This window comes from Chiloscyllium plagiosum, unplaced genomic scaffold (genome assembly GCF_037043375.1).
Source record: "Chiloscyllium plagiosum isolate Xiang-an unplaced genomic scaffold, Cpla_swu_hap1 HiC_scaffold_34, whole genome shotgun sequence".
NCBI classification, from domain to species: domain Eukaryota; kingdom Metazoa; phylum Chordata; class Chondrichthyes; order Orectolobiformes; family Hemiscylliidae; genus Chiloscyllium; species Chiloscyllium plagiosum.
The window spans coordinates 26568427-26585449 of NW_028270172.1; the positions used below are offsets into that span (position 1 = coordinate 26568427).

Genomic DNA, 17023 nt, shown 5'->3' on the forward strand with positions numbered 1-17023 from the left:
CTTTAGGCTTCACAGGCACACAATGGAATGCTACATGAGTAAAACTGTAGGTCACTTCCAGAAGATGTGCAGAAGTACATGTTTCAGAACAGTGGAAATACTCTGGTCACATGTAAAGAGTTCAACACAGTGGAGCACTCACACCACTTGAAGAGATACCACTTTAGATGAGTTAAGTCCAGTGCAGAAAGTATCTGAGGCATTCCAAGGGTAACTCGCTAATCCAGACAAAGCAGAAGACACAGAAATTGTCTATGTCAACGGACATCCTGCTACTTTTAAGCTTGATACAAGTGCATGAACTACTGTCCTATCAACCAGCTACCAAGATTAAAGAAGCAGAACCTCACAGTTACATCAACACCACTTCCTCATATCCTGCTTCCTTCTCGATTTCCAATCCATTCTCCGACCCTGACATCATTGTTCTGATGACGCCATCTTCCACTGGGCTACCTCTAACATGACCTCCTTTTTCCTCAACTGAGGAAACATAGATGCAGGAGTAGGCCAATCGGCTCTTCAAGCCTGCACTACCATTCAATACGATCATGCAATCTCAGTATCCCATTACGTCAGTCCTGCCATCCAGGGAATTGATCTGGTAAACCTTCGCTGGACTCCCTCAACAGCAAGAATGTCCTTCCTCAGAGTAGTAGACCAAAACTAGGTGAGGCCTCACCAAGGCCCTGTATAACTGCAGCAAGACAATTTTACTTCGATATTCCAATCCTCTTGCTACGAAGGCCAACATGCCATTAGCTTTCTTCACTGTCTACTGCAACTGCATGCTAACCTTCAATGACTGTTCCACTGTAATACCCAGGTCGCATTGCACCTCCCCTTTTCCAAAACTGCCACCATTCAGATAATAATCTGCCTTCCAGTTTTCGTGACCAAAGTGGATAACCTCACATCAAACCCATAGCAAGAAGTGATATTGAGGCAGTAGGTACAGAATATGTATGGGTCGAGTTAATGAACCACAAATAAACTAATGACCCTGATGGGAATTACACACAGACTTCCAAGCAGTAATCAGTGTGTGTGGAAGAAAATAAATCAGGAGATATTCACGGAGCAGCAAGTTATTCCAGGAACAATATATGGAAAGACAGGGTGAAAGTTGAAAGTAAGAGACACCACAGTGGCATTGGGTAGGCATATAATACGGTGAACTAGGAGAAAGTGAGGAATTCAGATGCTGGAGACCACAGTTGAAAAATGTGGTGCTGGAAAAATACAGCAGGCCAGGCAGCATCCGAGGAGCAGGAGAATCGACGTTTCGGGCATAAGCCCTTCTTCAGGAATAAGGTGAGAATTAATAAGGTGAGGCAGAAGTGAGTACTACAGATGCTGGAGATTAGAGTCAAGATTAAAGTGGTGCTGGAAAAGCACAGCAGGTCAGGCAGCAGGAAAATCGACATTTTGGGCAAAAGCCCTTCATCAGAAATTAATAAGGCGAGCTTGATAAGATAAAGCAAGAGAAATCCCTGAACCTCACAGCAAGAAAACCTCTAAATAAACTTGATGGAAGTTACAGTTAGCATTAAAACCCATAGATTCAGCTCCACCTTTTGCTGACAGTCAGTTATCTTCTACAATCATGGGAACTGAGACAGCTTGCCACATGACCTTAAAGGAGACTCACATCCTGTCTGACCACTGCTGGTGACGTCAATTTAGGGGCCAGGTTCCCTTTTGGGTGAATTCAGTGGACACAATCAAACAAAAAGCAACAATTCTCGGACAGATCGCTGAAGTAAAAACAATGTGCTTGAAATTGCAAGATGATAATTGTGCAGATCCGTAGGACTTTATAGTGACAACGACCTTCTTGACGGAAGAACAAACTTGAAGAACTGCAACAAAGACACACACACAGAAGGACCGTGCTATTGGGAGAAGAAGGCAAGTCTGAGAATACTTTTGCAATTTTAACTACTAATGTTTCCAGTCCTAAGCTAACAAACCCTGGGGTGGCACGGTGGCTCAGTGGTTAGCACTGCTGCCTCACAGGTTCAATCCCTGCCTCGGGTGACTGTCTGAGTGGAGTTTGCATGTTCTCCCTGTGTCTGCGCCGGTTTCCTCCGGGTGCTCCAGTTTCCTCCCACAATCCAAAGATGTGCAGGTCAGGTGAATTGGCAATGCTAAATTGCCCATTGTGTTAAGTGCATTAGTCAGTGATAAATATAGGATAGGGTAATGTGTCTGGGAGGGTTATCCTTTGGAGGGCTGGTGTGGACTTGTTGGGCTGAAGGGCCTGTTTCCATACTGTAGGGAATCTAAAAATCCTGTTGTTTCTGGTTGATATAATCAACCTGCAGCTGGCTTGGAGTTTAAGAACTTTAAGCTGAGTTACTCAGAAAAACCTGCACCTACACCACGTGATCTGAAAGTGTATAATTTTAAACAGCGTTTGAGTTCATAATTCATGATAACCTGGACTAGTAGTGAATTAATCAGTATTTCTATCTTTCAGATGTGGTACTAAATCATTTATTTTGTTTTTCTACACTACTGGTTTAAGGAGATATTAAAAATTTTATACACTAAATGCTCATTCACATAGCTGTTATTCTTCCTCCAATTAATACAACCAAAAGAAGGATTATCAGCTAATTGATCTTGTTACTCTGTGAAGAAGATTTCTGCTGCATTCCTGTATCTATGTCATTCTATCCTTCAACAGTAATTCTTTCATTGCTTTAAACATTTGGGGTCATCAGTCATGGATTAAAATTGGCACTAAAAGACTGAGGAGATAATTTAATTTCTATGTGTTTTTTTTCTTTTTACACTTTCACTGTGTATCTCTCGAGAGTTACTTGGCTGCAGGGGAGAAAGTGTTCAGTCATGATGCTTTGGTCACATCATGGTGTGCAGCCGGCTTGATGGACTGTTCGTCTCTCCCTAGCTAATAATCGTACAAATTCTTATATGTAAGATGGTCAAAGCTTGAGATTCTTTGCCAGAAGAGTGGTTCAGACAGAAACTATTGTATCTTTCAAGGAAAATATAAATACATATTTGAAATAAAATAAAGGTAGGAGAAGAAAGAGGAAGCATTCTTTTTAAAGATTGCTTTAACATAGAGAGTCCACAGACACAGTGAGATACAAGTCTTCCATTTATGTTGTGAACATTTATATTCCAAGATATTTTAACATGATAATGCACTGTGTAAATATTAATGAGATTATTTTGTCATGAAACAATACCATTTATCTTTATTGGATTTTGTGGTACGTGAATGAATCTCCATTCTACTGACATTTGCCCACCCATAGGCAAGTTTCTATGACTTCTACACTGCAATTTTCTGTCAGAACAGAACAATAAAACTAGGCGCACTCTACTGAGGATGTGGAACCTGAGCATCAAGGCAACTAATGGTGTGCTTCTGAAACAAATTCACTTGAAATACTTTCATTGAGATAAGTAAAGTTTAAAGAAGAAACTGAGAGGTGAATGAAATAATCCAGAGTCATATACGTAGAATTTTGGGCTCTTGGGGTGTAGTGGTAGTGGCCCTAACCTCTGAGCCCGAATACCAAGCTTCAAGTCCCATCTCCAGTGCTGTGTCATAATACACGCTGATGAAAAATACCAATGTAAAAAGCAACACAGAGAGAGAAAGTAAAATAGGATTGAAAGTGTGGGCAGGGGGAAAGAGAAATATTTAATTTGCAACAACAATAAAAATCTGAAGGGTTGCAACTCCACACATATAAAAGCTAGCTTTAAATGGTAGAGTGGTTGTTGACTGTACTAATTACACTGATAAAAATTCACCAACTTTATTGGTGAATAGACACACCTTAACTTTGGTGGTATGTTTGGTGGACAAGTACAACTAATTTAAGCCATTCCATTTATTTCAATGATGAAGCTTTTGTCAAGATACCAGTTTAGAGGAGCAGACAACTCATAGAAACTTCCCAATTTCCATCTTTAACTGAGCAATATAGCTACTCGGGTTTACAACCTGATGTACCCCTTCTGGCCCTTCAGCCCAACAAGTCCACACTGACCCTGCAAAGAGTAACCCACCCAGACCCATTTCCCTCTGACTACTACACCTAACACAATTTAGCATGACCAATTCACCTGACCTACACATCTTTGGACTGTGGGAGGAAACCAGAGCACCCAGAGGAAACCTACGCAGGCACAGGGAGAATATGCAAGCTCCACACACACAATTGCCCAAGGCTGGAATCAAACGTGGGTCCCTGGCGCTGTGAGGCAGCAGTGCTAACCACTAAACCACCGTGCTACCCAATGGTGAGCATTAATAGAATCACAAACCACCATAGCAACTTGTGCAACTTCAACTTAACTCCATTAACTCCATTGATTCTGCCAGACCTGTCGAGTTTCTTCAGTTACTTCTGTTTTTGTTTCAGATTTCCAGTATCTGCAGTTCTTTGTTTTTTTTCCCTTTCACTTCTTGTTCCGTTCCAATGCACAATTTGAGAGCCCAAATTCAGCGATAGGGTTAGTGATGCTTGAGAAAGGGAAATTTGAGTTGGGATTTGAATGTGCTGTGAAGCTCTCCCTAGTCAATTAGGTTACTGATTGCTTATATGAGAAAGTGACCAATCGGGTGGCACTGAAGGAAGGTCGGTAGCAGTTTGAGACATGTCCTGACAGGTGTCAGGAGGACTGAATAAAAAGTAGACAAATGAAAAGGACCCATCCATTTCGTTGAAAGCCAAATCAAAATTTCTTTAACCAGAACATGCAGAGCATTGTCAATTTCACAACACAAATGGGGGGAAGGGCACTACAATTGATGCTTGGGCAAGTTATTTTCTAATCAGCCAGTTCAGAGATGTTAATACACATCTCTTGAGCAGATAAGACTTGAACCTGGCTTAGAGGTAGGGACACTACCACTGCACCACAAAAGTTCTCAGAAAGTTGATTTAAGTTATGTTACTGGTTTTGGAATGAGCCAATTAGCCACAACCCAGACACTAATCTCCTTTCAGATGATGCTAGCTGCAGTAACAATAATCTAAAAAGACGGAACTGAGCAAAGTGCTCTTCCCCTTCCTGGCTGTGCTCTTGTGAAAACCACTTCTGTGAGAAAGTGTTCACCTAATGTTAAGGTCACAGAGGGTTAGCTGCTGTAAACACCAAGGGCATGTGTTACTGAGAGAGCAAGGCCAGTTGCTCTCTGACCTTGAGTTAAGGTCAGAGTTAACTCTGAATTAAAACAACTTCCTTGTTTTGTCACCAGTTAAAATTTACAACTCTAGGATTGTTCTGGTGTCTTTAGGAAATAGAGATTCATCTTCAAAATGCTTGTTACTAACCCTGGAGAAAATCAAAAGAAATTCGCTTACTCAAAATATTACAAACAAGATTGAAGAATGGAAAACTTCAATAATTGTCCATCAAATAAAAGGAGAGACAACAACAGAATTGACTGGAGGAACTCAGCAAGTCTCTCAGCATTTGTTGGACAAAGAGCAGAGGTAACGTTTCAAGTCCAGTGACCATGCGTTCTGAAGGCTGATGTCATGCATTGGCTTCAGCGGCCCATATTAATGGGAACTCTGGTTATGCCCCCTCTTCCTAGAGTCACCAGCTAGAGGAAACAACCGATCTGTATCCACCCTGTCACGCCCTGTAAGAATTTTGCAAGTTTCAATGAGATTGCTCTCATTCTTTGAAAAACTTAAAGAACTCAGATGCTATTTCAAAAATCTGCCCTTGTCAGTTAATCCCACCATTCAGGCATTAATCTGGTGACCTGCCATTGCACTTCCTCTATGGCAATTTCATTCTTCCTTAGTTACGGAGACCAAAATTATACACAGTACTCAGAGGGAAGTCTCAATACAAGGCTCAATACAACTACAGCAAGCTATCTTTACTTGTTAACTAAACTCCCTTTGAAAAGAATACCAAAGTACTGTTTGTCTTCCCAATAGTTTGCTTCACCTGCATATTTGTTTGTGGACAAGGACACCCACATTTCTCAACCTCTCATCATTTAAGAAATATTCCACCTTTCAGTTTTTTCCAAAGTGAATAACATCACATTTGTATATATTATATACCATCTGCCATGTTCTATCCCATTCACTTAGCCTACCCAAGTTCTCTTGAAACCTCCTTGCACTAACCTCATAATTTACACAATTGACAGGGTGGTGTCATTGCTAATTAGGAAATATTATAATTAGACCCACATCTAAATCATTGATACAGATTGTGAACATTTGTGGACCAAGTACTGACACTAATAACTGCCATTAGTAACTACCTGTGATACTGAGAATAATATATTATTCATCCATTAACCAATTCTTAATCCATGGTATAATAATGCCTCCAGTTCTATTTGATCCTACTTTATTTTACTAACCTCCTATGTTGTTCAGTATCAAAAGCCTTCTGAAAATCTAAATATGCCACATCTACTGGTTCTCCTTTGTCTACGCTCTAAATGACATCCTTAAAAAAATCTCCAAGTTTGGCAAATATGATTTCCTTTTCATAAATCCACATTGACTCAGCCCAATTTTGCCATTCTTTTCTGAATGTTCCACCATCACATCCTTGATCATATGTTCCAACATTTCCCTTTTACTGACACCAAACTAACAGGTCTGTAATTCTCAACTCTCCCTCTATGTCCCCATTAAATAATGGGGGTACACTTACTACCATCCAATCAGCAGGAACCTTTCCAAGATCTATAGAATTATAAAATATAACCATAGATCCATCAACTGTCTCAATTATTATTTCCTTCAGTACTCTGAAGTGAAGCTAATCAGACTCAATCAATCCTCAATCCATGGTTTCTTTTTCAAGTACCGTCTTTTCATTAATTCTACTCTAGCTTCATCTCTTTGGTTGCACAAGTCCCTTAGATACCAAGTGTTGCTTGAAAATTTTCTGTATCTTCTTCTGTGAAGACAGACACAAAGTAATTGTTCATTTTCTCTACCATTTCCTTGTCCATTATACATTCTCTTGTGGGTAATGTGCCCACAATTATCCTTGCTCATTTTTATCTTGTCATATTTGAAAAGAAGCTTTTGCAGTCCTCCTTAATGTTTCTCGCTGGCTTACTTACATGTTTATTTTTCACTTTCCTTCTCTGTTTATTGGTCTGTTTTTGTTGGATCTTAAATTGCTAGCAATTGTCAGGCTGACCACTATTTTTCTTAAAAGCCACTTTCTTTGATCTAATTCAATCTTAAACATCTTTCAGTAATCATTTTCCTTTGGACATTTGAGTCTTCAAGGTGTGTATGTCTGCTGCATTTCTTGAAACATTAGCCATTTCCTGTCTCCCATCAAATCAATTATTGCATTTTCCGAATCCATTCTAGTCAGCTGATCCCTCAATACCCTCTTGTTGCCTTTGCCCTGAGAAGCTAATTTCAGAATTCAGAATTTCAGCATTCAAACTTCATTTAAAATTTGAATTGATTTGAATATATTGTCACATGCACTGAAGTATAGTGAAAAGCTTTGTCTTGTGAGCAATACAGGCAAATCACAGAGTTAAATAGCAAAGATAAGTAAATAACAGGTAAACTGCAGCAAAAATAAAAACACAGGTACAGGTGAATGTTAAGAGTTTGTGAGTTCCATTCAGTATTGTAACAACAGCAGGGTAGAAACTGTTATGAAACCAGCTGGCGCGTGTGTTCAGGCTTCTGTACCTTCTCCCTGATGGTAGAAATTGTAGAAAAACATTGGCAGAGTGGGAGGGATCTTTGAGAATGCTGGCGGCCTTTCCTTGACAGAGGGCCTGGTAGATGGATTCTATAGATGGAAGGTTGGCCTTTGTGATTGTACTGGCCGAGTTTAACACTCTCTGTAACCATCTCCGATCTTGATTGGCACAGTTGCCATATCAGGTAGCGATACATCCAGACAGAATGCTCTCGATGGCGCACCTATAAAAGTTGGCAAGGGTATTCGCCGTCATGCCAAATTTTCTCGGCTGCCTGAGGAAGAAGAGACGTTGGGCCTTTGTAACCAGTGCGTCCACATGAAGAGTTCAAGAAACTTGTTGTTGATGACCACTCCCAGGAGTTTGACACTCTCCACTCATTCCACCTCTGTGCTGTTAATGTGCAGGGGGTCATGAGTAACATCCCGCCAAAAGTCAATAATGAGTTCCTTGGTTTTGCCAGCATTGAGAGCTAGGTTGTTCTCAGTGGACCATTTTTCCAGGTCTTCCACCTCCATTTCATCATAAAGTGGTCATTATTTCTGAATGGCTCCTTTACAGCAAGTTTATTTATTAGACATTCCTTATTACACAACAACAAACACAAAGTAGCACTATTCCTTCTTAGCTCCTTGTTGTCTCAGAAACCCATTTCATACACAAAAAACTCTGGATACTGGAGATCTGAAACAAAAACAGAAATTGTTGGAGAAACCCAAGTAGCAGCTGTGAGAGATAAAGCAGAGATAACTTTTCAAGTCCTGTGATTATTCATTATTTCTGAATTTCAAAATCAATTTCTGTTTTTGTTTCAGATCTCCAGTATCCACAGTTATTTGTTTTATTCTCCGTTTTGGTCCTATTTGACATTTGACATTGCATTATATATTTTTTTTTTCTTCTATGCCTTCCTTTGAATCTGAACTCTCTCTTAAGTTCCCACTCCCTGACAATTTGGTTCAAACCCTTCCTAACAGCACTAGCAAATTTTATTGCAAGGATGTTAGTTCTGGTTCTGCCAAGATATAACCTGTCCACCTTGTACTGGTCCCACCTGATTAGAACCAAACCCTATCCTTTCAGAAGCCTTGTACCTTTCCCCCACATCAATTTTCCAGCCAGGCATCCAATCCTCAATTTTTCAACACTCTCTGGGATGTGAGAGTAATACTGAGAGTAATTCTGGTTTGGCGGTCCTGCTTTTCAATCTCTCTCTCTAAGCTTCCTGAAATCCATTTTCACAATCTCATCTCCTTCCCAAATAAAATCTTTGGCACCAATGTAAAATTATAACTTCTGGCTGTTCACCCTATGACTTTGACACCAGGAAGGCAACATGCCATTCTGGAGTCACATTTAGGGCTACAGAAATACTTGTCTATTCTTCTAAATAAACTATCTCCAATGCTATTTCTCTTCCATTCCTTTTCCTCCCCTACAGTACACTCATGGTGCCGCTGGCTTGTGTCTGTCTCCAGTCCCCTGAGGAACCACGGCCTTCAAAGGCCAGCACGTTGGCTCAGTGGTCAGCACTGCTGCCTCACAGCACCAAGGACCTGGGTTTGATCCCACCCTCGGGCGAACGTCTGTGTGGAGTTTGCACATTCTTTCCTTGCCTGTGTGGGTTTCCTCAGCGTGCTCAGGTTTCCTCCAACAGTGCAAAGATGTGCAGGTTAGGATAGGATATGAGAAAAGCGAGATTGTAGAGTACTGGGGTGGGTCTGGGTGGGATGCTCTTTGAGGGGGTGGTGTGGACTCAATGGGCCGAATGGCCTGCTTCCGCGCCAAAGGGATTCTGTAGGGATTCGTCACCAATGTCCAGCATGAAAAGTTGATTTGCAAGTGAGATTATCTCAGGGGACTCCTGCCCTACATGCCTAGTTCTCTTGGACTGCTAGGTAGTCACCAATTACCGACCTGCCTGTAGATCCCTAAACTGCAGCATGACCACCTTTCTCAATGTTATCCATGTAGCTACCTACATCAGGGAATGCACAGCAATGACCCTTTCCACCATTCAAACACTGAAACCCAGAGCTCAGGCTTGTGCAGTGTGTTCATCTCAGACACATGGTGCATTTATCACTTCCCACGTTCCACAGGCTGTACATTCCACACAGCCAAGCTGCCCTTCCATACTGTCATTGTATCAAACGTATTTGTTATGAATAGAATTGCTTATGTTATTCTTCAACTAGCTCCTTCTACTACACTGAGATATGAGCCAAGTACTACTACAGTGTGAAGAAAGTAAATAACAAAAGGGGAGAAAAGCATCTCCTTTCCAACTCACCACTCACCAAACTCACTCTGCTTGAAATGTGTACTCCACTTGCAAGCTGCATAGAGCCCCATGTAATTACACCCTTTGGAGCTACAATGCCAAACTAAATTGAATTGGGTTACCTAATTAGTGATATCCCAGTACAGAGAGTTGCCCTATCTAAAGCTGTACTTTAATTCTTAGCCCAGTGATAAAAAATTTAATGCTAGCTGTAGACCACATGTGTAGAAACATATTGACCATAATAACTCACCAATCACCAACCTCACTCTCCCACTACAGCACTGAATAAACCCGGAACATAAAAAGGTAATCAGAATAATGGTGACCATCGTAACTCTAATCAAAAACCCATCTGATTCACAAATGCCCTTTAGGGAAGGAAATCTGCCAGTCTTATCTGGTCAGACCCATAGCAATGGGATGGACTCTTGATTGCTTTCTGAAGTGTTTTAGGTAGTTTTACAACCAGGTGAGAAGAAGTAATACCACTCCCCTCTTTTTAATCTCTTCTCAATCAGTCACAACAAACACTCCTTTTTCTTATTAGCTCACAGTTATATTTCACGTCAATTAACTACTTAAAAACAAAAATCAATTACAAAGGTTTTCTTGAGTGAAAGGAAAAAGAATTTTATTGCCTACAAAAGAAACAACGCAACATCAAGCACACACACACACACTCTCTCTTTCTCTCCAAAAAACAGCTAATAAGTTTAAAAAGAGACTATTTCAGATGCAGACAGAAAGAATAAACATTTTGCATGTTTAAACTTCTTAGAGTCATTGAGGTGGTGGATAAAGGCAGCATGGCAACTCTTAGGTTGCCAGGTGTCAACCTCTGTGACATGTTACTGATGGCTTGTACATTGAAGGAATGAAATCCTTTTCTTTTCTAAAGACTGTTCTGTTTTGATAAAACATGCTCAATGTGTTACGTGCACAGTCTATGCCCTGCACCTGGAGGATCCAGTTATGTTGGCAAAGGCTATTGCCTGGGCTCACCTTGACCCAAATTGCATTGGTAACAGCCTTGTTACATTTCTGGATTCAGGATTGTAAGACTCCACACATGTCCTCTATGGATCCTCAGAAAGATTAATTTTTAAAGAATGATCTCAGCTGTCACCTTTTGATGGGCATTGAGATAGAATGACATCCACCTTTTCAGATCATAGGACTTGCCCCAGCACCAGTTGGCATTGTTCTGTGATAATGTTCTGGGACATCCGCAGGCTCAGAGGATACTGCATCCTGTTCATTCAGAGGAAACAGCATCAAGGATGATGGACCTCAGGCCTTTTATACTTCTTTCCCTTCCCAGGGGAATGTTCAGCTGTAGCTACTGGAGGTAGCTCAGCAGCTAATGGAGGTTGTTGTTGTTCCTGGGTTTGCTGGGAAATCAGTTCCCCCTCCATTTCTGGTAATTCTAGATTCATTGGTCGCATGAACCTGTTTGGGGAATATCAGAAACAGGTCCTTTGTAATAATGAGCAGCCAGCACAGTTTAGCATACTCCCCTATACAGTGGCACACAGAGGACTCTGACAAGGAGGACCAGGAATACCTTTACTTTGATCTTTGACAGAGGGACCTTATTCTGATATAGACTTGCGACTACTTGTGCTTTGCAGAATTGACAATGATTGATATGTAATGAACAATGTGTGGTCAAGTTTGCTTGTGACCAAGATATGTATTCCACATCATTGAACACTGTTGCATTTCACACTGCTTGTGGGCTGTCAATTGAAATCAAATTGATTAAACAATATTTAGCAGGCAATTAATACACTAAACTATCTCTCTCCTTAATTTCCTAAGACAACTGAAAATGCCATGTTTACAATCTTTACTGCGCAAGTGGCTGATTAGTGCAATTGCCTCTCAGAGACCTTACATCACTCACATGCTCAGACAGAAAGCAAATTTAAAAAAAAACTTCTATCACTCACTCTGGGTGCGATTGCAACCATTTTCCATTTGCCATTCTCATTTCTCGTTAGCATGAGGATGGAAGCCAACGTGGATCAATCTCAGCGAGTGAGGGGCAAGCTCAGCCTGGAAATCAGGACACCCGTCAGAACCTCCACCTTCCTTTCATCCCTGCACTATTGTCCAGCCCATCAATACCAATCTTTGACACATTCCCACAGAACTCTTTCCTTTATGTCTTCAACTGCCAATATGACACTGTGAGCTCTGGCCGAATAGATGTACTGGTCTGACCATGGCCCATTTTCTGCACTGCAGGGATACGGGAGCCATGACCCTGACATTCCCAAGTGGCCGGGGTGACCTTATTCAAGCCGTGGACTGAAATCAGATGCTGCCCTTGCCTTTGCTGGTTATACATTGGAACCTTGATTATTCGGTATTCGATTAAATGAATTTCGGATTATCCGAACAAGATCGCAAGGTCCCGATGCTTGGCTAACTGTATTCTCCAGCATTTGATTATCTGACATTTAATTAACTGAACGAAATACTCCCTGCCCATGTCCTTTGGATAATCGAGGTTCGTCTGTATTGGTATCCCCTGCAGGCAACACTACTTTGGCCTGGCTGGCAATTATTCCCTTTAGACTTTGAAACACAACTCTTTGGCTAAAATACATGCAATGTGTTTATAGCATTAACTGCTGGAACACATGGTGTAAGTGTGACATTCATGAAGCATGATGCAATATAGCCATATGTCCATCCCTTATCTATTCAATGTTGAAAATCATGAGAAGCCGTGTGGCTTGATCTCCATGCTAACAACAAAGTGAGACAGAAGTTTTGGATGTAAGTTTGCTCGCTGAGCTGGAAGGTTCATTTCCAGACGTTTCATCACCCTACTAGGTAACATCTTCAGTGGACCTCAGGCAAAGGCAATGCTGATGATTCCTGCTTTCTTTTTATATGTTTGGGTTTCTTTGGGTTGATGATGTCATTTCCTGTGGTGAAGTCACTTACTGTTCCTTTTCTCAGGGAGTGGTAGATGGGGTCTACACATCGACCCAAAGAAACCCAAACATATAAATAGAAAGCAGGAATCATCAACAGTGCTTCGCCTGAGGCCCACTGAAGATGTTACCTAGTAGGGTGACGAAACGTCTGGAAATGAACCTTTCAGCTCAGCGAGCAAACCTACATCCAAAACCTCAACCTGAGCTACAAATCTTCTTAAAACTTGCTGAGACAAAAGTACTGTTAACCTTTTAAGCTCTGAATGAGGCCACAAAGTGCAAAAAGTGCAAAGGCATGGATGTTGTGAGCAACCAGGTAGGTGCAGGATGGGTGTGAACTAAGAGAATGAGCAAGCAGCCATGAGAAGCACCTTCATCCAATCTATACAATGGTTGATTGTCACTTTGTGCAAAGTATCCTGACAGCAGTATTACAATGAAAGGTGCCCATGCACTCCAAAGTACAGCACTGAAGTGGAGAAGTGCAATTCTATGTGGGTCAGGGATGTGTCATGAGGATATGTTGAGGCTTATGCATGTCCAATACCAATCTCCATAAGTGGGGATTGCATGCAATCAATGCATATGGAGTGTATCTCAAGATTTGGGGGATTGCTGTTTAAGATAGAATCCCATAGGAGCAAGCAGTGAGCTGGAGCCACCAGATACCCACTCTGAAACTTATGTTTGGAATTATTGCCACCTCGATTCTGTCTGGCATGTAAGTAAATATGAAAATGCACATCAATGAGGTGAGCGTAGGTAAAATCGGCATGCAAATAGACATCTCACCACACACCGGCACGATTCTCATGTTGCTGGTTAAAACCTGATTGCCGACTTTTTTTCCGCGATGTGGAGAATCCAATTTTTCTAATCTCTCCCTATTTTCCAAACTGTGCTGGTATTTCCCATATTATTTAGGTGCTGGAAAAATTCTGCCCACTGACTTATTCTCATTTTTATAAATATCCTTTATCGATGTCTATTTTTAATCTTTGTGCCTCTATTTCATCTAATAACTGTTGCAACTTTTACTTATAATTACAATTTGTAATTTTCAATAGTAGTTGAGAAAGAAATGAATCTTTAATGCTGTTTAAAACTGAAATTTTGCCACTGGTTATATTAAATGTGGAACACTCAAAAACCCAAACATTGCTAATTAAGCTTTGTAAACTTGTAGTTCACAAAGCGCTTTGTGGACCCACATGATGTGATTGGGACATAGGCTGAAACATTTTCTGTTTAAAAACCTTTATTGCCAGGGTTTGATGGCCATGTCAGACTTCACCATCTTCATTTAACACACCAGCAATTATCACTCAATATTTCTGCATCAGCTATTACAGTGTATTTGCAGCTTACTAATACTCCATGGCACTGTGCATAGAACATAGAACATAGAACATAGAAGAATACAGCGCAGTACAGGCCCTTCGGCCCTCGATGTTGCGCCGATCCAAGCCCACCTAACCTACACTAGCCCACTATCCTCCATATGCCTATCCAATGCCCGCTTAAATGCCCATAATGAGGGAGAATCCACCACTGCTACTGGCAGGGCATTCCATGAACTCACGACACGCTGAGTAAAGAACCTACCCCTAACATCTGTCCTATACCTACCCCCCTTAATTTAAAGCTATGCCCCCTTGTAATAGCTGACTCCATACGTGGAAAAAGATTCTCACTGTCGACCCTATCTAAACCCCTAATCATCTTATACACCTCTATCAAGTCACCCCTAAACCTTCTTTTCTCCAATGAAAACAACCCCAAGTGCCTCAGCCTTTCCTCATACGATCTTTCTACCATACCAGGCAACATCCTGGTAAACCTCCTCTGCACCCGTTCCAGTGCCTCCACATCCTTCCTATAGTATGACGACCAAAACTGCACACAATACTCCAGATGTGGCCGCACCAGAGTCTTATACAACTGCAACATGACCTCAGTACTCCGGAACTCAATTCCTCTACCAATAAAAGCCAGTACGCCATATGCCTTCTTCACCGCACTATTTACCTGGGTGGCAACTTTCAAAGATTTGTGTACATGGACACCAAGATCCCTCTGCTCATCCACACTACCAAGTATCCGACCGTTAGCCCAGTACCCCATCTTTTTATTACCCTTACCAAAGTGAATCACCTCACACTTAGCTACATTGAACTCCATTTGCCACCTTTCTGCCCAGTTCTGCAGCTTATCTATATCCCGCTGTAACCTGCCACATCCTTCCTCACTGTCTACAACTCCTCCGACTTTCGTATCATCCGCAAACTTACTCACCCAACCTTCTAACCCCTCCTCCAGGTCATTTATAAAAATGACAAACAACAATGGTCCCAAAACAGATCCTTGCGGAACACCGCTAGTGACAGCACTCCAAGATGAACCTTTGCCATCAACTACTACCCTCTGTCTTCTTCCAGCCAGCCAACTCCTAATCCAAACCTCCAACTCACCCTCAATGCCATACCTCCGTATTTTTTGCAGTAGTCTACCATGGGGAACCTTATCAAACGCCTTACTAAAATCCATATACACCACATCTACTGCTTTCCCCTCGTCCACCTCCTTAGTCACCTTCTCAAAGAATTCAATAAGGTTTGTGAGGCACGACCTGCCCTTCACAAAACCATGCTGACTATAAGTGAGATTCGGAAATCTCTCTTCTGACTCAACACCATTTTGTAATTGAGAGAAACGATCATATTTTGTTGTGGTCAATTTATTAATTTAAAGCAAAATTACTGACTGTTCTATTGCTTACTTTCTTTAGGAAAGTGAATTTTTATTGTCAACAAGATGTGCAGTATTATGGAGCAGGTGGTAGTCCATAAACAACGGGTTATCTCTTACCTTGATCTCCTCGTGGTACATCGGGTGAAGTTAGTGAATGGAATTAAAAACATTGAGTGCATCCTGGATAACCTGCTACATTTGGGATACTTCATGCCAGAGGATATAGAACTTATTCAGCACAGTGCAACACGACATGAAAAGGTACAGTTAGCCTAGAAATTCCACATTATTTGCTGATAATGAATGGCCTGGATTCAGACATTTATGTAGCCACTAGGTTTGCAGCAAAAGATGTGTAAACCAACTTGATTTACTGTGTATGACAATACTTACACAGTGGTTTAGTGGTGAGCACTGCTGCCTCACAGCGCCAGGGAGCCAGGTTCAATTCTAGCCCTGGGTGACTGTCTGTGTGGTGCTTGCATATTCTCCCCATGTCTGCATGGGTTTCCTCCCACACTCCAAAGATGTGCAGGTCAGGTGAACTGGCCATTTAAATTGCCCACAGTGTTAGGTGCATTAGTCAGAGGGAAATGGGTCTGGGTGGGTTACTCTTCCAAGGGTTGGTGTGGACTTATTGGGCCGAAGGGCCTGTTTCTAATGCATCTCCCTAATTATTCCCATCGCATTGAAAAACAAAGTTAGAACCTTAAGCAACTAATAATTTCCTCTCACCGTTAGAGAATGTTACGATCCTTGTGAGACTGATAATGTTTAAAAAGAGATTGACTTTAAGGATCACACAAGATTTCAAGTTTTAAGACTTTTACTACAATAAACTAAAATCAAATTGATTAAACAATATTTAGCAGGCCACTTATACACTGAACTATCTCTCTCCTTAACTTCCCAATACAAATCCCATGTTGCATTTATAGGTTTTACCGTACTCTCCAAAAAATTGCAATCCTTTCAGGAACCACTTTAAAAATACTCACAACAAGTCCACTACTTTCCATTTTGCAAGTTGTAGTGCAAATACCCATTAGAATTTAATCTTCTGTGTTCTGAGAATTCCCAAACCAACTTCAAGTAACAAAGTCCATTCTTCCACCACAGTCCAACATCGGCAGCTGTCCCCCTTCTCGTGACTCATTGTCTCTGATGCCTCAGATCAAGTCAACCCGTGTCTTTAAATCTCAAAGGGCGCCATGTTGTCAACATGAGAACGTGTTCACACCAGCATCTTATTTTTATTAGATTCTTATTAGATTCCCTACAGTGTGAAACAGGCTCTTCAGCCCAACGAGTCCACACCGACCCTCC

At 41.3% G+C, this 17023-nt stretch overlaps 1 protein-coding gene across 1 annotated transcript in view; it reads left to right on the forward strand.

Annotated features, from left to right (window-relative positions):
- Positions 1-1728: 1728 nt before the first annotated feature.
- Positions 1729-17023, forward strand: part of LOC122564432 (nucleotide-binding oligomerization domain-containing protein 1-like) — a 50955-nt gene continuing 35660 nt past the window's right edge. Inside the window, exons 1-2 of the mRNA XM_043719279.2 lie at positions 1729-1911; positions 15735-15958. Of these exons, the coding sequence (XP_043575214.2) occupies positions 15761-15958 (198 nt within the window). The 5' untranslated portion in view covers positions 1729-1911; positions 15735-15760. The remainder of the gene's footprint in view (positions 1912-15734; positions 15959-17023) is intronic.